The 25,461-nt window shown below is 48.5% G+C and overlaps 1 protein-coding gene across 1 annotated transcript; it reads left to right on the top strand.

Annotated features, from left to right (window-relative positions):
• Positions 1 to 5,687: 5,687 nt before the first annotated feature.
• Positions 5,688 to 24,712, top strand: RNPEP (arginyl aminopeptidase). The gene is made up of 11 exons (XM_032422329.1): positions 5,688 to 6,984; positions 10,862 to 11,002; positions 11,308 to 11,456; positions 16,172 to 16,288; positions 16,990 to 17,225; positions 19,417 to 19,530; positions 20,439 to 20,551; positions 20,726 to 20,834; positions 22,034 to 22,258; positions 23,007 to 23,149; positions 24,173 to 24,712. The coding sequence occupies exons 1-11, from the start codon at positions 6,547 to 6,549 to the stop codon at positions 24,329 to 24,331; spliced, it is 1,944 nt and encodes a 647-aa protein (XP_032278220.1). The 5' UTR covers positions 5,688 to 6,546; the 3' UTR covers positions 24,332 to 24,712.
• Positions 24,713 to 25,461: the final 749 nt, after the last annotated feature.

Raw genomic sequence — 25,461 nt, 5'->3', positions numbered from 1 at the left:
TAATAGTTTCTATCTCTTTGTAGAAATTACTCATCTTATCTTGCATATTATTCATCTTTCCCATCAGAGTCTTTAACATATTAATCATAATTATTTTGAATTCCCGTCCCAACATCTGGATCACATTTGTGTGTTCTGATGTTTTCATGTACTTCAATTTTTTTTTCAAACCCAACCTAGTGTAGGATATAGCAGACACTGAGGTATATAAAATTTGTATCTGGAAATGGAAATACCTTTCCTCTTGCTAGGCCTTTAATGGAGGTAAGGGATGAGTTAATCTAGTTGGGGTTTGGTCTTGGTTTGAGGTTTGTTGCTAAGGTTACCTTTGGTAACCTGGGGTGTAGAGCAGGTGCTCGTTTGCCAAGCAATGTCTGCCTTCAGCTTTAGAACTTCTCTCTGCATTGCACGCAAGAGGAGGTCTCTGCATGCTCTTTTTTGTTCTCCTGCTCCTGTCCCTCTCCCACCGATACTCCACTTTGACTTGTTTCTAGAAGTTTGTTAGCGTGGGAGGTGGGTGGTAGAGTGTTCCTGGTTCTGGTTAGGCCTCAGGTTTAGGCAGATGTCATGTCCCTGCATCTCAGGAGGGTAGCCTTCTCATTTTTCCTGCTCCTCCTCCCTTGTAGTTCTGGAGCCAGCAAATATTCCTGCCCACCCCCTCCGGCATAGATTTTCTTTTTCACGTTCCCTTCCCCTACAGATTAAATATTACGCTTTTTAAGGGGAAAGCATCCCAGTGGATTCATGCCCGTACAGCTGTGGTTGTTGTACCCTCTCCCAGGTCTGCACCATAACACTTCTCTTGGGGCTCTTTCTGATCTCTTCTATGAGGTTATAGAGAAAAACCTATAAGAGGGCACAAACTCCCAATTTCTTTGGTCCTCTAGTAGCTCACTAGCCCACGTCTGGCCTTCACCAACTCATTAACCATCCTAACTGAACTATTACAAGTGTCTTGTTGCATCTACCCCAGGTGAGAAACCCTACTTTGCTTATCCTTCTGGTGCCTACCTCTCCTTAGATTCTTGGCCAGTAGGTTGTCCTGGGACTACAGTTCTCTGATTGGTTTAGAAATATTGTAGATTGTAGTTTATCTAGTCTTTCCTTTAGAGGGTGAGTGAGTTTTTTTTTTTTTTAATACTTACCTACATCCCCTAGTGGAAGTCAGATGTCTTTGTATTTCTACTATATTTGCAGCTATTACTAAACCATATATAAAAGAATATAAATGGTATGCTGCATGTGTTCTTATGCAGTTTTGCTTTCCATTCAACATTATATTTGTGGAGTTCAGAAACAAAGGACAGATTATTACAGCAATAGCAATATCCAGAGGATCATCATTTGTACTGCTTCCCCTTGCCCCCAAGTCCCATGGGTGGACTGAGGTGGATGCCTGCATATGGAGTGGGTTGCATTACAGGAGAGGGACCCTGAGGTTAGGAAACCTGGAACTGTTACAGTGGGCAGTAGCATCCCCTGCTTTAAGGGAGGTATTGCCTTTATTATAATAGAAAAGATGCATGACTTCCCTTGGTTCCAAAGGAAGACATTATATCTACAAGCCAGAGTTGATCAGCATTGCCACTGTGGACATTTGGGTTTGGATACTTCTTAGTTGCGGGGACCTGCCCTGTGCATTATAGGGTGTTTAGTAGCATCCCTGGCCTTTGCCCACTGCATGCCAGTAGTACCTCTTCTCCCAGTTGTGTCCACTAAATATGTCTCTAGACATTGTCAAATATCTTCAGTGGGCAAACGCCCCGATTTGAGAACTACTATGGTAAGCAAACTTACCCTTGTCTCCAAAGGGAGTCGTTATCTTGCAAAGTTCGCTCTACAATCTTTAAAAGATAGTCTAGAACAAAGAGCAGTCAGTGCCTCCTTTTGCAAGATTGGTGGAAATGCATGTTATCCATGGACCATTGTCTCCCAACATTGGTTTTAACTTAATTGCATTGTGGTTAGAGGAATGCTGTGTATGCCATTGATTCTTTGATGAGACTTGTTCATGGCCCATCTATGGTTGGTTTTCGTAATTGTCTTAAATGTGCGTGAAGACAGTGTGTTTTCTCTGTTAGGTGCAAAGTTTGGTATGTGTTGATTAGCAGATCATGACATTTCCATACAGATCTTTTATGTCTGTATAACTTTTGTCTGAGCTGCTAATTACTAAGAGAGGTATATAAGGCCTTTCTGTTGGCGAATTTGTCCATTTTCCCTTGTAATTGCTAATTTTGTATTATATATTTTGAGGCTATATTATTAGGTACATCCCCCAATTTGAGAGCTAGAACACTGTAATTTACTTCTAGGTATTTATGAGCTCTTTCCCATCCTGGGCTTCTGCCTCCCCCAACTGGGGTAGCTACTGGTCTTGTCCTGCTCTTTTTATTTTTTCCTTAAATTTTTTTATATTCCCTATTTTCCCCATTTGTTGCTTTGTGAGTTATATTCGAATTATATTCTTTAGGTGGTTTCCTTTAAAATCTTAATACACATACTTAAGAAAATCCCATATTTATCCCTAAATCGACTCCTGGGGCGCCTGGGTGGCTCAGTCAGTTAAGCATCTGCCTTCAGCTCAGGTCACGATCCCAGGGTCCTGGGATTGAGCCCCGAGTTGTCGTCGTCATTGTCATCGTCAGGCTCTGTGCTCAGTGGGGAGCCTATTTCTCCCTCTCCCTCTGCTTGTGTCTCTCTGTCAAATAAATAAATATTAAAAAAAAAAAAATCTCGGGGCACCTGGGTGGCTCAGCCGTTAAGCGTCTGCCTTCGGCTCAGGTCATGATCCCAGGGTCCTGGGATGGAGCCCCACATCGGGCTCCCTGCTCGGCGGGGAGTCTGCTTCTCCCTCTCCCACTCCCCCTGCTTGTGTTCCTGCTTTCACTAACTCTCTGTCAAATAAATAAAATCTTTTAAAAAAAAAATAAATAAAATATTAAAAAAAATCTCTCCTCTCAATAATACAAGCAGCTTGGAATGCTTTAACTCCAGCCACGGCTCCTCTTCTTATGTTCTTTTCAGCTAATATTCTTGTTTTGTTGATTCCTTCATGCAAACACTATTGATATATTATTGTTTTATACAGTGTTTGTTTAAATTCACCCACTTTTTTTTTTTTGCCAGTGATTCTGCATCTCATTCCTTCCTCGTGTGATCATTTTCCTTCAAGTAATTCCTTTAGTCAACAATTCTCAGTTGACAGTTGATTTTTTTTCTCAGTACTTTGAAGATAATAGCTCTGGCTTCCATTGTTGCTAATGAGAGCCCTGCTATTGGTCCAGTTTCCAATCATCATTCTTTTATAAGTAATTGGTCTTTTTTCTTTGGCTATTCTTTTTTTTTTAAGATTTTATTTTTTTGACAGAGACACAGTGAGAGAGGGAACACAAGCAGGGGGGAATGGGAGAGGGAGAAGCGAGCCTCCTGCTGAGCAGGGAGCCCGATGTGGGACTCGATCCCAGAACCCTGGGATCATGACCTGAGCCGAAGGCAGATAATGACTGAGCCACCCAGGGGCCCTCTTTGGCTGTTCTTAAGATCTCCTTTATGTCTTGGACTTACTCAGCTTTACTAAAACACATCTATATGTAGATTTTTTTGGGGGGGCCTTGTGACCTTTAAACCTATAAAACCACATTTTTCTTGAGAGGATTTTAAGCTATTATTTTGAAATATGCAAGCTGTGTTGCATTCTAAACATTAAAAAAGTTAAGTAAATAAATCATGAAAGCAGTTTGGTGGGGAGAGGTGGGTTGTGTCTGCAGTGTCTTTCTACATAGTAGAAGGCCTTCCTGAATCTGCTGTGAGTTGTTACAAATACCATCTAGAGGTAAACCAGACACTGGGAGGCATGCAGGGAAGCAGAAATGGGAACGATGGGAATATTCCCAGGAAGAAGTTAAGGCTAAAAGGAGAAACCTTACTCCATGAATGTTTTCTCCAACAGCCAATAGATCCTCTCACTCCAGCTATATTTAACTGGAAAGATCAGGCTGTGTGTGTCTCCCTTGTACTGCCATAGCATAATGTTCTTCCCAGAGAATAGCATAGCACATGGAATTGTCATGGCCTGGTTTTTTTGTTTTGTTTTTGTCTTTAAGTTAAAATGTGAGCTAGACTGTGAACACCACAGGGACTGTGCCAGGTTTGTTAAAATCGTATCCCTAGCACCCAGACTAATGGCTGGTGTATAGTAGATGCTGAACAAAAATGCATTGCATCGGGGTGCCTGGGTGGCTCAGTCATTAAGTGTCTGCCTTTGGCTCAGGTCATGATCCCAGGGTTCTGGGATCGAGCCCCACATTGGGCTCCCTGCTCGGTGGGAAACCTGCTTCTCCCTCTCCTCCTGCTCCCCCTGCTTGTGTTCCCACTCTCGCTGTCTCTTTCTCTGTCAAATAAATAAAACCTTAAACAAAATGCATTGCATCAGAGAATGAATAATTTGGAGGCAGATGTATTGAATATCTAAGTTACCTTTTCTGTGCTCAGTGCCACAGAAAAGTGCTTTTCCAAAGTTTTTGGATTTCACTAACAAGTTAAAACATTGATCTTATATGGAAGTTTTTAAAACTACCGTAAGGGCGTCTGGGTGGCTCAGTTGGTTGAGTGACTGCCTTCGGCTTAGGTCATGATCCCGGAGTCCTGGGATTGAGTCCCAATCGGGCTCCCCCCACCCTCAGTGGGGAGTGTGCTTCTCCCTCTGACCCTACCCCCCTCTTGTGCTCTCTCACTCTCTCTCTCAAAATAAATAAAATCTTTTTTTTTTTTTTTTTTTAAAGATTTATTTATTTGACAGAGACACAGCGAGAGAGGGAACACAGCAGGGGGAGGGAGAGAGGGAGAAGCAGGCCTCCCGCTGAGCAGGGAGCCCGACGTGGGGCTCGATCCCAGGACCCTGGGATCATGACCTGAGCTGAAGGCAGATGCTTAACGACTGAGCCACCCAGGTGCCCCAAAATAAATAAAATCTTTAAAAAAAATAATAAAACTACCGTAAGCAGGGTGCCTAGGTGCCTCAGATGGTTAAGCGTCTGCCTCTGGCTGGGGTCATGATCTCTGGGCCCTGGGATGGGGGCCCCCAGTGGGGGTGGGATGTCTGCTTCTGCCTTTCTCCCTGCTCATGCTCTCTGTCTCAAATGAATAAAATCTTTTTTTTTTTTTTTAAAGATTTTATTTATTTATTTGACAGAGCCAGACATAGCAAGAACAGGAACACAAGCAGCGGGAGTGGGAGAGGGAGAGCAGGCTTCCCGCAGAGGAGGGAGCCCGATGTGGGACTCGATCCCAGGACTCTGGGATCATGACCTGAGCCGAAGGCAGGCGCTTAACGACTGAGCCACCCGGGCGCCTGAATAAATAAAATCTTAAAAACAAAACAAAACTGTAAGCATTTCATAATATCATATATGATAAGATACTATTACCTTTTATGAAAAACTTCCTACATTCTTTTTAAAAATCTCATTTCCCGGGGCACCTGGGTGGCTCAGTCGGTTAATAGTCTGCCTTTGGCTCAGGTCATGATCAAGGGGTCCTGGGATCGAGCCCTGCATCAGGCTCCCTGCTTGGCGGGAAGCCTGCTTCTCCCTCTCCCACTCCCCCTGCTTGTGTTCCCTCTCTCGCTGTGTCTCTCTCTGTCAAATAAATAAATAAAATCTTTAAAAAATAAAATAAATAAATAAATAAAAATCTCATTTCCCACCTGATCAGTGAAAATATCATTGACTGGCTCCTTATTCACAGAAGGACTATTGCAACCCTATTCATACAGAAAAGAAAGTATAAAGTAGAGGTGCCCCTAGCTCAATAGGCTTTTATGGGAAATAAAACGCACATGATGGATAGCCAAGCATTACACTGTATGGTGTTGACTATTCCTTGGCAGAAGAACGGAAAGATAAGTGTGCTTGGAACCCGTGGGGATGGATGAACCTTGATCTGGTGTGGAATTCTGTACTGTTTACCAAGTGTATTTAGACAAACTGCCCGATTAAGTTCTCACAACTCGTGAGATACTACTCCTATCTTACAGGTGCAGAAAGGGGTTTGAAGAGATTCACCTTTGTTGAGGGTGATTTGCCCAAGGTGACACACACAGTCCTAATGATTGGTCCAGCGCAGAATGTGAGACCTCGAACTCAGACTCTTCCAATTCAGGGCTCAATCTACATCCCACTACCTTCCTGGGAGATTGGGGAACGAAACGTCAGCAGAGAAAGGTGCACACTCGGACTATTGTAACATCGCAGTAGGATGAGTTCGGACAAATGTGGACCAAATTATCCCACCGTACCTTTTTGTCCAAGGTCCTGAGGTATTTCGAATAAAGCTGGAAGAGTGGGCACTTGGAGAGCAAGGGAGAGGTGTGTGGTTAGGTCTCAGGTTTTTGGAGAGGGGCGTGACCCAGCCCAGGCCGCTCTGGGGGCGGGGCGGGAGGGGCGGGGCCTGCGGCGGCCCGGCGCGCTCGGGGCGTGGCTTCCCCGCAGCAGTCGGCGGAGCCGGTGGGCTTTGCCCGCAGTTGCTCAACGGCTCTGCGGGACGATGGCGAGCGACGGGTGTCCGAGCGCGCCCCCGCGACCGCTGCACTCAGCGCAGGCCGTGGACGTGGCCTCGGCCTCCAATTTCCGGGCTTTCCAGATGCTGCACTTGCACCTGGATCTGCGGGTCGAGTTCGGGCCTCCGGGGCCGGGCCCCGGGAGCCGGGGGTTGAGCGGCACGGCAGTCCTGGAGCTGCGTTGCTTGGTGCCCGAGGGCGCCACCGAGCTGCGGCTCGACTCGCACCCGTGCCTCGAGGTGACGGCGGCGGCGCTGCGGCGGCAGCGGCCCGGCCTGGAGGAGCCGCCCTCGGAGCCCGTGCCCTTCCACACGCAGCCCTTCTCGCACTACGGCCAGGCCCTGTGCGTGGCCCTCCCGCAGCCCTGCCCGGCCGGCGAGCGCTTCCAGCTTCTGCTCACCTACCGCGTCGGGGAGGGACCCGGGGTGAGTTCGACTCCGGGGCCCAGCCCCGCCGCGGCCTCTCCCGGCCGCTTCCTGCCCACCCTTCCTACCTCGGAGCTGGTCCCCGGACCTGCACTCATCCCCACCCTCAAAGAGAGAGAAGATGCTTCCGCCTTTGCCCGGAGGGGCCCGGAGCTCCCCGGTGCACGCCTCTCGCCCTCCCACCCTCAGCGCCCGCTGTCCCTCCCAGGCTGCCCCGCTTTCCCTCTTGTGGCTTCCGGCCAGCCTCCGGGCTGTGCACCCTTCGTCCTTTCCACCCTTCCTGCCTCTCCCCGCCCAGCGGTGCTGGTGGCATCTCCACGTTGTTTCCTTCTCGCACACCGCCCTGTCTGGTTGCCATTTCTGCCTGCCGAGGAGACCCTGTCCTGTGCGGCTTTCGGGATAACCGGCTATTTATAAATCGAATTTAACGTTTCGCTGGGCTTTGGGGCCTAGGTCCCTGATAAGGAGCTCCTTAGTTTTCCCTTTACGGCAGCCCTGGACACTGCCGGTTAATTTGCCCTGGGTGCTGACTCAGCCCTTTGTCCGTGTGCTCTTGGGGTGTCACGGGCTGAAATAACTCTGAACCCCAGAGAGTTATTTTGGCTTTCTTCCGCGAAGTCCCAGATTTGTTTAATGGAAGAATTTGAGTAAAAATGAGAACTAGAATTAGGGTGTTCTAGGCTTTGTAATAAGTTGGCGCTGTTACTACTCTTGATTGACTCTTAAATATTGATTAACTCTTAAATATTACGTTTTGGGGTGGGGGACAAATATTGGAAATAAAAGGATGGATGGTTATGTGGCTTACATTTGTAGGAGTTTGGAACTCCTTCATAAAGAGTCCTGAGGCTGTGGTTGCTAGCCATTTCTCAGGTAGGGTGGGTTATACGTTTCACCGGTAGGCTGCTTGCCTACAATCAAAGTTCACTTATCTAGCTAGCAGTTCCTTTCACTCTTAGAGCTGGCCCAAAGGACAGTTCTGTTTCCATCTTTATTCAGGGAATAAATGAACCTGTGATAGAACTTGTTTAAAAAATGGAAAGTCCAAACCTCTAAGGCAAAGGAAAAAACCCAGTGCCCTCAAAGGATAACATAACATCTGTATAAATGTGTTTGGTTGCCCTGTTACATGCTAGCTTCTGGTTTGGGGCAGGAACTAGGAATTAAACAGGATACCTGGAAAAATTAAGCCCTCTCTGAAATTGCCTACTGAAAATGGCACCTCAAATTAAACGCCAATACTAAACAGCTTTCATTAGAGACTAAGAGCAGACACCCACACTTTGCACTGTGAAGGTCGACATTAAAGTCACCTGTATTTATTCCTTCTTCTCATTGCCACCATCCCAAGTGAGGACTCTCACCTTAATCACTGTAGGTAACAGCCTCACCCTGACTTAAGACTCTTTCTTATAGAGCGGAAATACTTGTACTACCAGGCTCCTTCATTTTCTCCTCTATGTCATTATAAACAAAAAAAGGAATTAAGGTATGGTGGAGCGGATGACCAGTATTTATTAAAATGTGCCAGGTACTAGTCTATGTGCTTGACAAAAGTTAAATGAGCTGTCTTTACGGAAGCGTCTAATATAGTGCCTGGTACCTAGTGAATACTGTGTGTTAGTCTTATTGTTAACTCATTAAATTTCTTTCAGTAATAGGATTAAAGACAGTTTAGGGGTGCTGGGTGGCTTAGTCGGTTGACTCTTGATTTCAGCTTAGGTCGTGATCTCAGAGTTGTAAGATTGAACCCTGCCCGGAATTGGGCTCTGTGCTGGGCGTGGAGCCAGCTCGAGATTCTTTATCACCCTCTCCCTCTGCCCCTCCCCCACCAAAGGATTGAAAATTTAGATTAACAAGAAAAGTGAGCAGATAGTACAGAGTTTACATATACCCTTCCACATACAGATTGCTCTATTAGCATTTTGCAAGTATGATACATCTGTTAACAATGAACCAAGATTGATACATTATTATTAACTAAAATTCATAGTTTTTTTTTTTTAAGGATTTTATTTATTTTTTTGACAGAGAAAAAGAGAGAGCTGCAGCAGAGGGAGAAGCAGGCTCCCCACTGAGCAGAGAGCCCGATGCGGGGCTTGATCCCTGGACGCCGGGGTCATGGCCTGAGCCGAAGGCAGACACTTAATCGACTGAGCCACCCAGGCGCCCCTAAAGTTCATAGTTTTTTTCAGATTTTCATAGGCTTTATTTAATATCTTTTTCTGTTCCAGGATCCCATCCGGAATACCACAGTATATTTAGCTTTCATGTATCCTTAGGCTCCCCTTGGCTATGACAGTTTCTCAGACTTTACTTGTTTTTGATGACCTTGACAGTTTTTCTTTTTTTTTTAAAGATTTTATTTATTTATCTGACAGAGAGAGAGAGAGCACACAAGCAGGCAGAGTAGCAGGCAGAGGGAGAGGGAGAAGCAGGCTCCCCGCTGAGCAAGGAGCCCAATGCGGGGACTTGATCCCAGAACCCTGGGATCATGACCGGAGCCGAAGGCAGTGGCTTAACCAACTGAGCCACCCAGGCGCCCGAACCTTGACAGTTTTGAGGAGTATTGGTCTGATATATTGTAGGATGCCTCTCTATTGGAATTTGTCTGTTTTTTGCATGATCAGACTGGGGTTATTAAAAAATTTTTAAAAAGTTTATTTTTTACAGCAGTTTTAGGTTCACAACAAAATTCAGTGGAATGTCACAAAGGTAAAGTTCTGTCTTCGCAACATATTGCGAATACACAGTATCAGCATGATTTGTGACTGTTTGAAGTTGACCTCACTCATCTGGCCAAAGTAGTGCTGGTTTTTCCACTGTGGTATTTCTTTCTCCTCCTTTCCATCTGTACTATACTCTTTGGAAGGAGGCTTATTAAAATTTTCACACACACACAAAAGAAACTCAAGCAAAGAAAAAGCCAACATCTCCATGTGGCGTCTTTATGCCTCTTAAAAGTGTGTCTCAAATACCCGTGTTCAAAGCCTTTCAGTCCACCTGCCGAGGCATGCCTCCCACCTCTGTATCTGAAACCTACCTCCAATTCCCAGAGATCGCCATGCCTTTCTTCACGCTGCTATCTACCTCTTTGAGAACGTCTTCTTTCCTTTCCAGCCATCTCAGTCCTACTCACCTTTAAACCAGAAAGTTTTGCTTCCGCTATGAAACCTTGCCAGAGTTATCTAATACTTTTCTAAATTCTAAGTGGCACTTGGTGCTGACATACTCTCTCCCCCCTCACAGTTATATCTATGTTGTAAGTGAGGTAGAGCATGCAACTCTTGATCTTGGGGTTGTAAGTTTGAGCCCCACGTTGGCAGTAGAGATTACTTAAGAATAAAATCTTTAAAAAAGAAATTAAAAAAATTATATATAGCCAGTACCTATAATGTAAAATACATTTATTCTGAAAGGGTAAGTTTCAGGAATGGAGAACACATATTAATCACAGACTTCTCCCACTTCCCTTCTGCTTTTCTGTGCCTTTTACACCAAGTTCAAATACAGCTGCTTCTCAATTGGTTTTTGTTTGTTTTTTAATGAGAAACTACTACAGCGTGCAGGACTCAGGAGGAAGATAGGATGCCAGGGTCAGAGGCCATGTCTGGAATTCTTGAGATACCTAGTGGGATACAGCGGGGAATAGACCCTTTGTGGTGTTTCTACCATGTGAGGTAGACGTCAATACCTTGGCACGGATTCCAGGGTGGATTAAATACACAGTAGGAGAGAACTTCCCAGTCAGGACCAAACTGCTGGCAGGATTGTAAGGATTACCTAAAATTCTCCCCTGCCAGCCAACTCCTTTTCTCTGGCTGGACTGAGCTCATGTAGGGGGTGTCAGTTTGGAAATGTTCTTCTATTCTCTTAGGTTTGCTGGTTGGCTCCTGAGCAGACAGCAGGAAAGAAGAAGCCTTTTGTCTATACCCAGGGTCAGGCTGTCCTGAACCGGGCCTTCTTCCCTTGCTTCGACACTCCTGCAGTGAAATGCAAATATTCAGCACTTATTGAGGTAAGAGGATTAAGGTTAAGTACCTGCCCTTGGGATTGAAGATTTCAGATCTATCTAGTCACATTTCAACTGATAAATTGTTACATCCGTCCATTGGTACCTCTGCAAAATTCCTCCATGTACAGAAATTTTATTTGTGCTAAATTCCATCAGCTTAGCACAAGTTTAGTTTCTTGAAACCTTTGTGTTCTCCAAGACAGGCTCCCGGTCGTGGCTGTCACCATGTAGCTTGCCCACCATGCTGTTCTTAGTGCGAATCAAAAGGAGACTCTGGGTAAAATCTCCTAAACTTTCTCTCTTGTCAGGTCCCAGATGGCTTCACAGCTGTGATGAGTGCTAACACCTGGGAGAAGAGAGGTCCAAATAAGTTCTTCTTCCAGATGTGTCATCCCATCCCCTCCTATCTGATAGCTTTGGCCATCGGAGATCTGGTTTCGGCTGAAGTTGGACCCAGGTAGGAGACAAAGACCCCCACAGGCAAGGTTGGACTGACCTTGAGGCAAGGAGGCCTCTGCTCAGTGGCCCAGCTGGGATGGTTCTTGGGACAGTCTTGCATCTGCTCTCAATGGACAGCCTCTCTGCGGCCCAGAAGCGAAGCGTGTGGCATGAGTACAGCGGGAGGAAGGGCTCTCCCCGCCCCGCTCCCCCTCCGCTTCTCATCCTGCTGTCTGAAATGAGGTCATCAGTCCTGCTAACAGCAGTAGCTGCTGTCCTGGGCCACCTTGTGGAGTGCGGTTGGCACCGAAGCAGAAGTTTTAGAAGACTCATCTTTATCACTGTCTTTTAGTTCTGAATTCCCTTCTAGCTGTTGTATTTGCTTTTTAATCTTTGTACCAAATCTCCCCATTTTCTCCAGCACGTAATTCCCGGAAATATACAACTTTGATCTCATTGTTCCCCTCTGCAGAGAGGAAAGTGGGAGATCCTTCTTTGTCTGCTCCAGATACATACACCTGAACCCAGGGTGGCAGAGAGATCTCCGTGAAATTAGATGGCTTTAACGGAGATGAATAAGGATTTTGTAAGGTTTCCTGCTAAAAGAAACTTGACCAGGAGTGTCGGTTTTTCCTGGCTCTCGTATTATCTGCCAGTACAGCATAATCCTGCGGTAAAATGATCAAAGGCTGGACAGTGAGCTGTGGCGCTTTTCCCGGCTCTGCTGCTGCGGCCCTTCTCTCAGGTCCTGGAGGCGGTGGTGACCTTGACCGCATTGGTTACAGGCATCAGACCTCATAGCCGGGCTCAGTAGCACTGCTAAGATCATGAATCTTAGTTCCTGGGCTTCAGAGAGAAGGAGAGATGGGATGCCCTTGGCATCTGCTTCCAGCACACACACCGAACACAGTACCAGTTTTGAAAGCCCAGGTGCTCTCCTGCCACGAAGGGCAGTCTTTCTGACAGAGTGGGTCGTACGTAACCAAAGGAGCATCAGCGTTGCAGTTGACCAGAAAGTAAATAAGTAAAGGAATGTTATTTTAGAGAATTTACTCTTCCTAAGGTTCTGTTAGTAAGAGTATGAACTATTTATTTTATTTTTTATTTATTTATTTTTATTTTTATTTTTTTAAAGATTTTATTTATTTATTTGACCAAGAGAGACACAGCGAGAGAGGGAACACAAGCAGGGGGAGCAGGAGAGGGAGAAGCAGGCTTCCCGCGGAGCAGGGAGCCCGATGCGGGGCTCGATCCCAGGATCCCGGGATCAAGACCTGAGCCGAAGGCAGACGCTTAACGACTGAGCCACCCAGGCGCCCCTATTTATTTTTTTAAAGACTATTTATTTGAGAGAGAGAGAGGGAGAGAGATCACGAGCCGGGGGAGGGGCAGAGAGAGAAGCAGGCTTCCCATCGAGCAGGGAGCCTGATGCAGGACTCGATCGCAGGACCCCAGGATCATGACCTGAGCCAAAGGCAGATGCTTAACCAACTGAGCCAGGTCCTTGCCTTGCAGGGGAACATCTTAGGGTCTTGTGAAGGTATGTTAGTTGATAGGGTCTTCTGGCAAACTTTGCCCCCAGTCCCAGTCCCTGTTACCACAGGAGGAAAATCCTGGGCAGAAGAGATAGTGGGTATGTCCTAGTCATGTTTTATGTATAATCTCTTCTAATCCTTACGTAACCTCACTGAGGGGGTTACTGTTGTCTCCCTGTTGTGGATAAACCTAACTGAGGTTTCTGGTGGGATTACTTGTGCAAAGTCACATCGTTGGCAGAACTGGAATTCCAATCCAGGCATTTCTGTGCAGAGCCAGTGCTTGCTGAGCTAGACTACTGGCAATAAAAATCCAGCCTGACCGAGAACATTCCAGTTTCTTTAGACAGAAATCTCTGTACTGGAGGAGGTATCTCGGATGCCCCCTGTCTAGCCTGGCCTTCATCTTCTAGTTGTAGCAAGCTGAAGTAGCCTGGGTTGAAGGACTTTGCTAGTTGTGATATCCAAGCTGATCACAAAGCAATTCCTTGAAGACTTTGACACCTAAGTCATGGTCTTTTCTCAGCCCTGTCAAATCATTTTTGGTGACTCTTTTCTCCATCTGGATTACCTGTCCCCGTGCCAGGGATGAGGGTAGCTTCAGGGTTCCTCAACCTCCTCTACTCAGGGACCCTCTCCACCTGATGCAGCCCCCCACACTCAGGGGCACACACTCTACAATCTAGGGCCTAGCTGTGGGCATTCGCATGAGCTGTGCTGTAGCAGAAATTTTAAACACCTTTGCCTCATTCATTCTCTGACCCCATGCCGCTAACCTGCCAGCCCCCTGGTGACCTCACTCTTGCTATATCTGCTTCTTAAGCTAACCGAGGCCTTTCTTCCTGCAAGCTGTGCATTTCCTCCTGGGCAGCCAGCCTCTTGTGGCCAGGCCCGTCTTTTCTCCGTGGCCCAGGTGTGGGGTTGATCCTCTCTTCCCAACACAGCAGGCCACCTTGCGTGCTTTCCTGCTGCTCTAACTTCCAGCGCCGGGTCCTGCTGTCCCCTTTCTCTACTTCTGTACCTGGGTGTCTTGAGAGGAGAATACAGCTGTGCATACTGATTCTACTATCCATTTCTGGTTTCTTGGTGAAAAGCTGGAATTGAAAGTTGAAATAGGGATGCCTGGTGGCGTAGTTGGTTAAGCGTCTGCCTTTGGCTCAGGTCATGCTCCCAGGGTCCTGAGATCGAGCCCTGCTTTGGGCTCCCTGCTCATCGGGGAGCCTGCTTCTCCCTCTGCCCTTCACCCCTCTCATGCTCTCTCTCTCTCAGATAAATAAAATCTTTTTAAAAAGTTGACATTTATGTGGTTTTCAAGAAAAATAGAACAAATATCGTCTTCAACTACAGATACGCTTTCAATTATTGCTCACCAGTCCTTCTATTTATCTTCCTAGCTCACTCTCCTTAAAGGATGACTCTTGTCTTCAAATTTCCTATTCAAACACCAGATCCTCCCTCCAAGCAGATGATCTTGTCTCCTACTTTATTGAGAATATTTAATTTGTCAGATATGGTTATGTCAGCTTCCTGTTTTTCCACGTAAAAAGTCATCTTCATGGGCTTTCGTCCTTCCCATTTTCCCTCCGGACTCTGAAGAGCGGTGTCCATCCTTCTGTTTAAAGCCACATCTCTGCATTTGAGTCGTTGTTGGTTCAGTCCCTCCCCAAATCCAGTGGGGCTTTGCCTCATTGTTTAGCCCTCACTCTTCAAATGTGCAGCCTTCCCCCCAATTGGCTCTTTCCTTCCAACCCTAACCATGTTCCTGTTTCTTGTAGCTTGAAAAAAGCAAAAAACAAACTCGTTGACTCCATGTTCCCTCTTAGCACACTACCTTGTGCTTCCCTACTTAGCCGAGTTTCTTAGAAGAGTAGCGTTTCTGCTCGCCCACCACCCACGTACTGCTTGGACCTGTGGGAATCCAGCACCTCTCCCCATCGTGCCACAGAAACTCCTGTAGTAAGAGAGGCCACTGGCCTCAGCATATGTAGCACATTGGCTCCTCCTCAGTCCTTGTCTTGGTGTTCTGCACTTTCCTTCTGCCTCTTGACCCTCCTCTGGCTTCCATGACGCAATTCTGTCCTGGTTCCAGGACCTCCTGGCTCTTCCTTTCTGGTCTCCTTTGTGGACTCTCCTCTGCCTAGCCCCACCGTGTGCTGGTGTTGCCCAGGACTCTGTTTTGGACCCATTCGCCTTTCCTCTATGCTTTTCTTGGGGATACGCACTCGCTTTTGTAATTTAAAGGTATCTTCTGGGTACTGCAGCTAGAGTGATCTCTCAGGATTCAATCTGATTAATACCACTTATTGGTTTATTTTTTTTAAGATTTTATTATTTATTTGAGAGAGAATATGAGCAGGGTGGAGGGGCACAGGGAGAGGGAGAAGCAGACTCCCCGCTGAGCGGGGAGCCTGAGGTGGGACTCGATCCCAGGATGCTGGGATCATGACCTGAGCCAAAGGCAGACCGCTTAACCGACTGAGCCACCCAGGCGCCCACCACTTACTGGTTTAAAATGCTCTCATGGCTCTGAAGGTCCAGCTGTGTCACGTGGCATATCGGGCCCTTTGTGACTAGAGCCTCGAGGGCCTGTTTACCCGCTCTTCCCCTCCCCTCCCCCAGCCCCGACCTGATGGTAAGTGCTCCAGTATCCCAGACTCTCGGTGGTTCCTCACCTGCATGTACCGTTTCCTCTCCTAGGCCCTTGCTTCTGCTCCTGGGGAAGCCCCTGCTCCTTCTCCTTCTGCTAGAGCAGTTCCTGAGCTTCCACAGGGACAGAGGGGAAACCTTCCCTCCTCCTGACCTGGAGCCCATCCACTCTGCTATCTTACATGCTGTCTTCTTTCATCTTCCCCGCTCACTTTACAGATAGACGCACTGAGGCTCAGGGAGGTCAGTGACTGTAAGGTCACCTTCAGTGCTGGAGACGGAACATGATGGCACTGTGAGTTCGAGCCTGTTGCACACGGGGGCGGCTCCTCCAGGACGCTGCGTTGGGGTCTTACTTATCAGGTGTAGCAAGCAGTCTCGGACCCGTGTAGGCGATCTGACCTTGCACCTCCCGTCTCTGCGGCTGGCCACACTGTCGCATGCATTCAGCTCAGATATGAGACTGCCATGTTTCTCCAGGTGCTTTTGAGATCGGGCCTCCACGATGGGTCTCCAAACACCAGCCTGCTTTTTTCTGTGCTCTTGTCTTTAGGAGCCGGGTGTGGGCTGAGCCCTGCCTGATCGAGGCTGCCAAGGAGGAGTACAACGGGGTGATAGAAGAATTTCTGGCTACAGGAGAGAAACTTTTTGGACCCTACGTTTGGGGAAGGTGTGGTATCACATTGACTCTAATGTCTTTAGCTAAACTGAGTCCCTGGTTTCCCCCTCTCTTCCTTCTGGTGCTGCTTCTCCTCTCTCCCCTAGAGCCAAGTTCCCTTCCCCAATCCCGGAAGTAAAGGAGAGGAAGAAGAGAAGGAGGAAGGGAGAAGCCAGGCCTACTTCACTGTGCTGAGGAGGGACCTGGAGAGAGAGGGTTATTGAAGTAATAAAAATGGGCCTTCCAGCTGCTGAGTGTGGAGATGGGGAAACACTGTCAGGGGATCTTGGGGACCTTTGTGACTTACCTTTCCTGGTGACTAGAAGCAGCCACACACTCCCATTTTTTCCTTTGACATCTCCAGACTTTAGCCACCTCAGATCAAAGGCTCTGTTAGATCTGTGTGACCCCAAGCGAGCCATCAGCAAGCTGACTGTGACAGAGCTGATGATAGGGCCATACCCTGCTTGGAAGGAGAACGGGGAGCAGGTTTCAGAGAGCCGCCTCCAAGAGGGCAAAACCTGGGGAAAGGGAGGTCCCAGCGACTTGGGGACGGAGGAATCTGAGTGTCATTTCAGCGCTGGGCTCGGGGTTGCGTGCTGCCTCTTCAGTGGCTGCATCTGTCTAGGCCGAGGGTCCCGCCTGGGGAAGTGAGGCAGGGTCTCTGCCCTAGGGAGCTGAGACCTGTCTGCGACCTCCTGCTTTCTCGGCAGGTATGACCTGCTCTTCATGCCACCATCCTTTCCGTTTGGAGGAATGGAGAACCCTTGTCTGACCTTTGTCACCCCCTGCCTCCTGGCAGGGGACCGCTCTTTGGCCGACGTCATCATCCACGAGATCTCCCACAGTTGGTTCGGGAACCTGGTCACTAATGCCAACTGGGGTGAATTCTGGCTCAATGAAGGTTTCACCATGTATGCCCAGAGGAGGATCTCCACTGTCCTCTTCGGTAAGCCAGCTCTCCTAGGGACCCCACACCCCATTCTTTCACCTGCGAGGCCAGTGTGATCTCCTTCGGGGTTTCGGGATACAAGCGGACATGAAGGGAGGGGCAGTGGTGCAGAAAGCTCCGGCGAGAGGCCAGCAAGGGCTGACTCTAGACAGAAGTCCCTTCCAAGTGGATGAGCCCCATTGCGTTACATGGCAGTAGGCGCGGTGGGGAGAGGGGGTCTCAGAAACTGCATGTTGGCTGAATTAACCAATGAGGGGCCCGACAGTGAAAGGACCCCTCAGCTAAGCTGAAACCACACTCAAAGCTCTGTTCTCCCAACAGCCAGGCAACCCCTCGGGGAGAGTTGCCCAGGGTCGTTCACCCACATAGCTAGTTAATCTTACAAATGAATCATAAGATCATTATAATCATTACCTCCTATTGAACACCTACCTACCAGCTTGGTACAGGCACCTTATTAAAAATACGTCATTTAACAATTTCACAATAGCTCTATGAAACAGATATGATTTCCATTTTATATATGAGCTCACTGTGACTCAAAAAGTTTAAGAAATGTGTCCAAGCCACTTGGCAGGTGGGGGCAGAACCCCACATTGAGCCCAGGTGTGCTTTTAAAATAACTTTCTCAACATTGTCTCATTATTGAAAACCTGCTACATATTAGGTGCTTTAAAAATATAACATGTATGGGGCACCTGGGTGGCTCAGTCGTTAAGCATCTGCCTTCGGCTCAGGTCATGATCCCAGGGTCCTGGGATCGAGCCCTACATCGGGCTCCCTGCTCAGCGGGGAGTCTGCTTCTCCCCCTGCTCATGCTCTCTCTCTCTCTCTCTCTCTCTCTCTCTCTCTCTGTGTCTCAAATGAATAAATAAATTTAAAAAAATCCTAAAAGAAAAAATACATAACATGTATTATTTTTATTATTTCTCTCATCAAAATCTATTTTGATCTATATGGGAAAGCACGCACAATAGATTTATCCATAATCTCACTGTTCAGAGATAATTGATGTATATCCTTTCAGACATTTTCCTGTGTGTGTGTGAATCATCAGACCTTCCAACTGCCTTCATAAAGTTAAACATTTTCCCAAGTCATTAAATTTTCTTCTATAGCTGCATTGTATGGACGTTTCTTAACATACTCAGTTTCCAGTTGTTAGGTTATTTTCAGTTTTTCTTTTTTTTTTTTTAGAGAGAGTGTATGTGAGCAGGGGGAGGGGCTGAGGGAGAGGGAGAGAGAATCTCAAGCAGACTCCACGCTGAGTGTGGAGCCCAACAGGGGGCTCCATCTCATGACCCTGAGGTCATGACCTGAGCCCAAATCAAGAGTCGGATGTTTAACTGACTGAACCACCCAGGCGCCCCTGTTATTTTCAGTTTTCTAATGAAAGAATATTTGGACAAATACTTCTACATATAAATGTTCGTAACATATCCCAGACCATCTCAATGGAGATAAATTCCTAGAACTGTAATTCTGGATCCAAACATTTTAAAGACTTTTTAGCACGTATTGTCCATTGCCTCCCAGAAAGTTTGTGCAAATTTACTTTCATCCGGAGTATATGGAACAAGAGCCTGTTTGTGAATATCTTACTGAGCCACTAAGAATCCGGCAAGCAGATGTTGTCAGCCCACTGTGCAGATGAAGAAGTTGAGGCTAAGAGAGATTGAGTACCTCTCCCAGAGTCTGAACACCTTGTGAGTGGCAGAGGAGGCTGGTTCGAAACCTGGTCCCCTTCCCCTCCATTTTTAGAGCCAGAAGGAAATGTAGAGACACCTAGAAAAATGTTGGGTGACGGTTTCTGTTGTCTGACAGGAACAGTCAAATGAAAATAGTCTGCTTTTATAGAAGATCAAATTACTATGTCTAAAAATAAAAGCATATTGATGAGGGAAGGTAACAGTCACAGGAGAAGGTGTGAGATTCCCTCATCCTCATGTCTGGGCGAGACTGACAGCCTGAGCTAACCGAGTCATTTGTAGTCCAGAGCAACAAGGAGCTGGGGGCTGAGTCAGGTTCTCTGTCACTGACCCTTCTGGCCCTGGGGTCCCCAGAGGGTCACAGTATGAATCTTCAGTTATCTGTCATCGTTCTTGTGGCCACAAGGAGGCAGCACACCTTCTTGTCCGGAAATTATACTTGGACGTGGTTTGAGGCCTAAGGATTCTTTTTGCCCCAGGCTCTGCTTACACCTGCTTGGAAGCTGCAACTGGCCGGGCTCTGCTTCAGCAGCACATGAACATCACTGGCGAGGAACACCCGCTCAACAAGCTCCGCGTGAAGATCGAACCAGGTCCGGGAGGCTCCTCTGTCTGACTACCCCCTCCCCGACATTGAGCTTGGAGCCCCAAGTTATTTGAGCTTCATGTTGATCATTGCACACCTTGAATACTCTCCTTGGGAAGGAGGAGCCCTCCAGAGCTCTTTTTAGCCATTCCCTGGCCTCTAGGCAGACTCAGCCGAAGCCATTCCAGCCCAATGGGAGTTCTTTCCAGTTTTGTGCAGTTCTTAGTGACTTTACTGTTGCTCTGCATTTGTACAGGCCCCTATCATTTTCCAGGGCTCTTTGCCATTCTTTTTCTATCAAGTCAGACCTGTAGTCTTGTAGATTGACCGCTTATTTTACAGAGGACTTGAGTGAGCACCCAATAAGTCAAATGACTTGTCCAAGGTCATGTGTTTTTATTTTCTGACATCTTTCTTTACTTCCATGTATGACTAATCTAAAACCTTTGTGTGTGATTTAAGCTCACGTTCCTTGATGCCAGTGACCATGAAAATGAACTTCTTGTAGACTGGTCATTCGTTTATTTTGGTCTAGAACATTCGTAGAAACAACCACTTGTTCTGGGAGGGGAGGTTGAGTGGAGGTGGTGACCAGTTGGGCTGGAAAAGGCACCAAGCCCTGTGCTCAGTCCTAAGAGTCCATGGAACCCACTGGAGCAAAGCAATCCCAGGAATAAGGAAACTTGCCAATTCCCCAGGAAGGCTGGTTCTTTGTCTTCTTGTTAGGTCCGTAGTTAATGACCCTTTAAGATCAACTTTGAAGTGGCTTGAGAGAGGCCAAGGTGGATCTGGAAACTTTCTTGGCCTTGCTGAATCCGAGGAAGCTGAATTCTGATCTCGTCCATAATTACTTGTAGAATCTGGAGCTGGAGGACAACAAAGTGACAGGTTACAAGTGTCTGCTTTCTCTGCTAGGTGTGGACCCAGATGACACCTACAACGAGACTCCCTACGAGAAAGGCTTCTGCTTTGTCTCATACCTGGCCCACTTGGTGGGTGATCAGGATCAATTTGACAATTTTCTCAAGGTATAGTCGACTCAGAGATGAGGGGAGAAGGAGGCACCGAGAAGCCAGCCGGGCCAGAGTTCAGGGGTAGAGACGGGGGCCGAAGGGACAGGGGTTGGAGGAGGACCTGAGGCACGGAGGGACTGTACTCCCCACAGGATCCAGCGTGACTGAAAAGTACCTCCCTCCCTGCAGGCCTATGTTAATGAATTCAAATTCCAAAGTATCTTAGCTGAGGACTTTCTAGAATTCTACTTGGAATACTTCCCTGAGCTGAAGAAAAAGAATGTGGAGTCCATTCCAGGTGAGCAGAGGAGCTGGCTTAAGGCTCCTAGGAGATAGTAGAGAATTATGTCTGATTTATATCTGGGAAGACTGAAAGTGGGGCGGGAAAATACGAAATCCAAGTCCTCCAGTAAGTGGCCCCTAGGGGAGCACACCCAGGGTCCCAGGCCTTGTTCCACAGGAATGATTTCTCTCAGCTCCTCCTGGCCTCGCTTTCTCCACTTTTTCCCCTCAGTGTCTCCTCTGTGTCCCCATTTTCCTCACATGTACACACACATAACCAGACCCCCGACTCTGCCCAGAGAGCTGCCGCCGCCCCAGCTATGACCCAGGCCCACGGTACCGGCAGCCGCCCCGCCTTGCAAGCATGGAGTTGCCCCGTACGGCCTTCTGAGTGAAGCAAAATCCCGGTGGCCACCCTGATTTCGGCTTGGGAGGCCCTAAGAGAGAGGAGACGGTGGCCTGTCGTGGATGAGGCTGCCCCTGGAGACACCCCACTTGTGCTGGGTACTCTGAGTCAGGCCAATGTTGGTCTGGTAAACTCACGTCCCCTGACAGCTGGGACTGGTCAGGCCTGGGGCACCTACCCTCTGCTTGGAGGCCCGCACTTGAAGGTCACGAGACTCCCTGGCTAATGAAAGTTAATAATTACTGAGTGCTCACTACGCACCAGGCAGCGTGCTAGACTCGTACTGTGTATTTGCTTATTTAATCCTCACCACTACCAACACATGCAGGGCCTCTTGCCTTTTATCATTTTACAGATAAAACGGAGGCGCAGAGAGGCGAAGTAACATGCCCGTGGCCTCCCAGTTAGTTAATGGCAGGGCTGGGATAGGAGCCCAGGCAGCCTGGCCCCAGGGCCCAGGAGCTTCAACACCGTGCTGTTCTTCTCATCTGAAGGAGAACATGAACTTGACTAAAGCTAGGAAAGCCTTCATCCACTTGGTTCTGGCAGCCCAGTGTTAATTTGGACTCAAAACGACTGTCACAGTAGAAAAAGGGGCCATCCAGTCTGACAGTAACAATCTCTGGGTCTCAGTATTAGTGAGACCCGACCGGAGCAGGTAGTTCTGTGAGAAAGTGATGTTAAAATTAGAGAAGCAGTTTGGGATCAAGAGAGGCAGACAGGAGCTTGCGATCTAGGTGTAGCTGGAGCCAAGTTGACCTTGAAGCTGCCAGAGAATTCTGACAGCCCCCTCTCCTTCCACCAAACAGGTTTTGAGTTTGATCGGTGGTTGAATACCCCGGGCTGGCCCCCCTACCTCCCTGACCTCTCCCCTGGGGACTCACTTATGAAGCCCGCTGAAGAGCTGGCCCAGCTGTGGGTGGCCAAGGAGCTGGACATGAAGGCCATCAAAGCTGTGGCCATTTCTGCCTGGAAGACCTACCAGCTGGTGTATTTCCTCGATAAGATCCTCCAGAAATCCCCTCTCCCTCCCGGTAAGAAAAAGTGGGGTAAATTAACGCAGCATATCAAGGTCCCTTGTGTACAGAGCTTGATATCAGGGGCAGGGCTCACCCCTCGGCAGCTGCCGGGGGTTGGCAGGTGGATGCAAGCCCCTCAAGGGGAGCACGTCAACAGCTGCTGTGAGTCCTACACACAGGTTAGGAAGAGAATCCTAAAGCCTAGCGCTCGCTGCGCCCTCGAGCTCTGCAGGTGATTCTTCTCAGCTCTTCACATCGAAGTCTTCCTTCGAGTCTTCTTGACCGCTCCATGCCTGGGGGCTGTGATTGTGACCCCCAGGGAACGGAGGATCAGCTTGTGCACAAATAGCCCCCACTCTTGCTGCGTGGCTGCTCAGCCAGAAATAACATTCACTCGGGGGTGCTGGAAAGAGAACCCGTGAAAGCCAGGAGAACTTTCAGCAGCTCGGTGGTGGTGGGAGAAAAGGGGGGGGCGCAGCATGTTTTAGGGGGATACCTGGGCTTTTAACCTGGAAGGTAAGTGGGATGATGGCAGAAAGTCTGTAATTACAGTAAGGGAAGTTTGGTGGAAGAGCCTTAGAAATGAAGGTAAACTTAAGGATCGGACAGCGCCCTTCCAGAGAATAAGATGAGCAGGATGAGTGTAAAGTGGGTGGTCGGGAACCTCCGTGACGTCATCCTGGGGGCTTTCAGGAGGGCCTGTGGGCAGACACACTCGTGTCTCTGATGACACAGCCATTAAAAACCCGTTTTCTTTCTTCAGGGAACGTGGAGACCCTCAGAGAGACATACCCAAAGATCTCAGACTCCCAGAACGCAGAGCTCCGGCTCCGATGGGGCCAGATTGTCCTTAAGAATGACCACCAGGAGGATTTCTGGAAAGTGAAGGCATTCCTGCAGAGCCAGGTGGGTGACCCCCACACGGTGGGCTGCCTCGCCCTACTGTCCATAGTCCTGTGGGTCGAGCCTCCCCGTGTGCCCTTCTGTGGAGCAGAGGAGGGAGGGGAAGGGAGAGGACCCCCAGCGCAGCGGTCTGGTTCCTGAGTGTGGCTGGGGGAGGTGTTCCCATGGCAGGAAGAAGCCTCCGGGGTTGGGGAGCTTTTTGCAGATCACCAGGTAAGGCCTGAAGGGTCCAGGCTGGTCAGAGCTAACCCCAAACTGGGAAGAAGGGTAAAGCGGGACTCGAGGGCTGGTCTTGGGGAGAGGGGCCCAAGGACAAGAGAGGTGAGTGAAGGGTAAGATCATAGGTTCCTGCTTCCTGGGGAAGCCCGTGACCTGGGAGGGCTCAGAGGCCAGCAGGAGCCTCGGGCGCCCCATGAGAGCGGCTCTGCTGGGGAAGGGCCGGAGCGCCTCAGAGCCCGGGGCAGGATGGGGCTGGGTCCAAAGCAGCGCTCGGATGCCCTCATCCGTTTGCGGCGGGAGCTGCACTCCTGTCTGGAGGTGTTGTGAGCCCTCTGCAGGCTTCTCCAAGCCTCTGGAGTTGAGGAGCTTTGTGATGTGGCTTTCTCACATGGGTGTGAATTTGACTTGTGGGTTTTCTTGTGCTTGCCTGCAGTTGGGCCTCACGCGGCCCTCAGTTTTATGGGCGGCAGCCTTTGCTATCAGCTCAGTCTTGATCCAGGTCGTGAGTTCAGGCCTCGTGTTGGGCTCCACGCTGGGGAGCCTACTTAAAAAAAAAAAAATGAGTGTATACACCTCTGTGCTAGCATGGATTGGAGTGAATACCAAGATCTACCTGCAGGGATCTTTGGCCCCAAGAAGATGCCAGAATAAGAGCACGCCTGTCTGGGAGCCTCCTTATTCTAGCGCTGCTACCCACATCCCCTTTGGCACCTGCTGAGGCCTGCTGTTGGAGCGGCCCCGGGGCCAGGGGCTGTGCCGACTCACTGAGCAGGCTGCTCAGGCCACGGGTGTGTGTGTTTCTTGCAGGGGAAGCAGAAGTACACTCTTCCGCTGTACCACGCAATGATGGCTGGCAGCAAGGTGGCCCAGACCCTTGCCAAGGAGACCTTCGAGGCCACTGCCCCCCAGCTCCACAGCAATGTAGTCAACTACGTCCAGCAGATCGTGGCGCCCAAGGGCAGTTAGAGACTCCGGGCCTGGCTTCTGCCTCTTCAGACTTTGCAGGCTTTCAGAATACTGTTCCCAAATTCCAGTTCTCCAGTCAAATTCCTGAAGTTTACACACCCTTGGGGAAATCTGGTCTCTGGGCTTGGTGTCTGTGACTCTTGGGCCTCTGCTCTGGTGGAAACTTCTCCGAACTAGCAAGTCCTAAGACCAGAGAACCTTCCACAGCTCTCTGCTGGCTTTGGTGAGGGCGGGCAGTCTTCTCCCTCCTCCCTGCTGTCTGGGAAGATCAGAGATTTTCTTATGCCTCCCTTCCCCTCTCTTTTCCCTCCCCTTTTCTTTTCTTTTCTTCTTTTCTGATTCTTGGAGTACTATGCAAAGGGCTGCATTCTGGTAATTCATTTTTTCAGGTTTAATCTTTATTTTAATAAATATTTTTAAATGAAAAGTATTTAAGTTGGAGTTATGACCTGAGTGGCTGTGAAAATTCTGCTTCCACACGTGCCTCTGTGGGGGCAGATGTTCTAAGAAGGTCACGGGGTTGGGGGGTGGGGGGGGGCTGCCCCAGAGGCTGACAGCACTTCCTTGTCCGCAGGGAACTCCGGGCCTAGGAGGTAGGGGTCTCACACCTGCAGATGGAAGAATCCAGGGCAGTATGCCCATTGCACGCCTGCAGTGAACAAACCTCATTCCAGTTCTCTGTGAAGGCAGCTAAATTCCCTACCTGCAGGGCCATTCCTGTTCATCTGTTCCATTGCTTAAAAAATGTGTATTTTAGTGTTTTTTCTCTGGCCTTCTCACCATCCTTCCCTGGGCCTCACCTGCTTTTGCTCCTGGATAAGTATTTTTTTTTTTTTTCCCTGGGTAAGTATTTTAATGGTGTGGTAAGAAATAGAGTCGGTTCAGAACTTGGCACTAAGTTCTGATTTCCTGGTTTCAACACAGGAATCTCAGCTGAGGGAGGGTCTCGAAGAAAAACCCAATATTTAAATATATTTAAGTTGCCTTTTTTTTTTTTTAAGATTTTATTTATTTATTTGACAGAGAGAGCACAAGCAGAGGGAGAAGCGGGCTCCCCGCAGAGCAAGGAGCCTGATGTGGGCCTCCATCCCAGGACCCTGAGATCATGACCCGAGCCAAAGGCAGACGCT

The sequence above is a fragment of the Phoca vitulina genome, unplaced genomic scaffold (genome assembly GCF_004348235.1).
Source record: "Phoca vitulina isolate PV1807 unplaced genomic scaffold, GSC_HSeal_1.0 scaffold26, whole genome shotgun sequence".
In the NCBI taxonomy this organism is placed as follows: domain Eukaryota; kingdom Metazoa; phylum Chordata; class Mammalia; order Carnivora; family Phocidae; genus Phoca; species Phoca vitulina.
The sequence above is the reverse complement of the archived record's forward strand: the minus strand, read 5'-3'. Positions and strand labels throughout refer to the sequence as shown.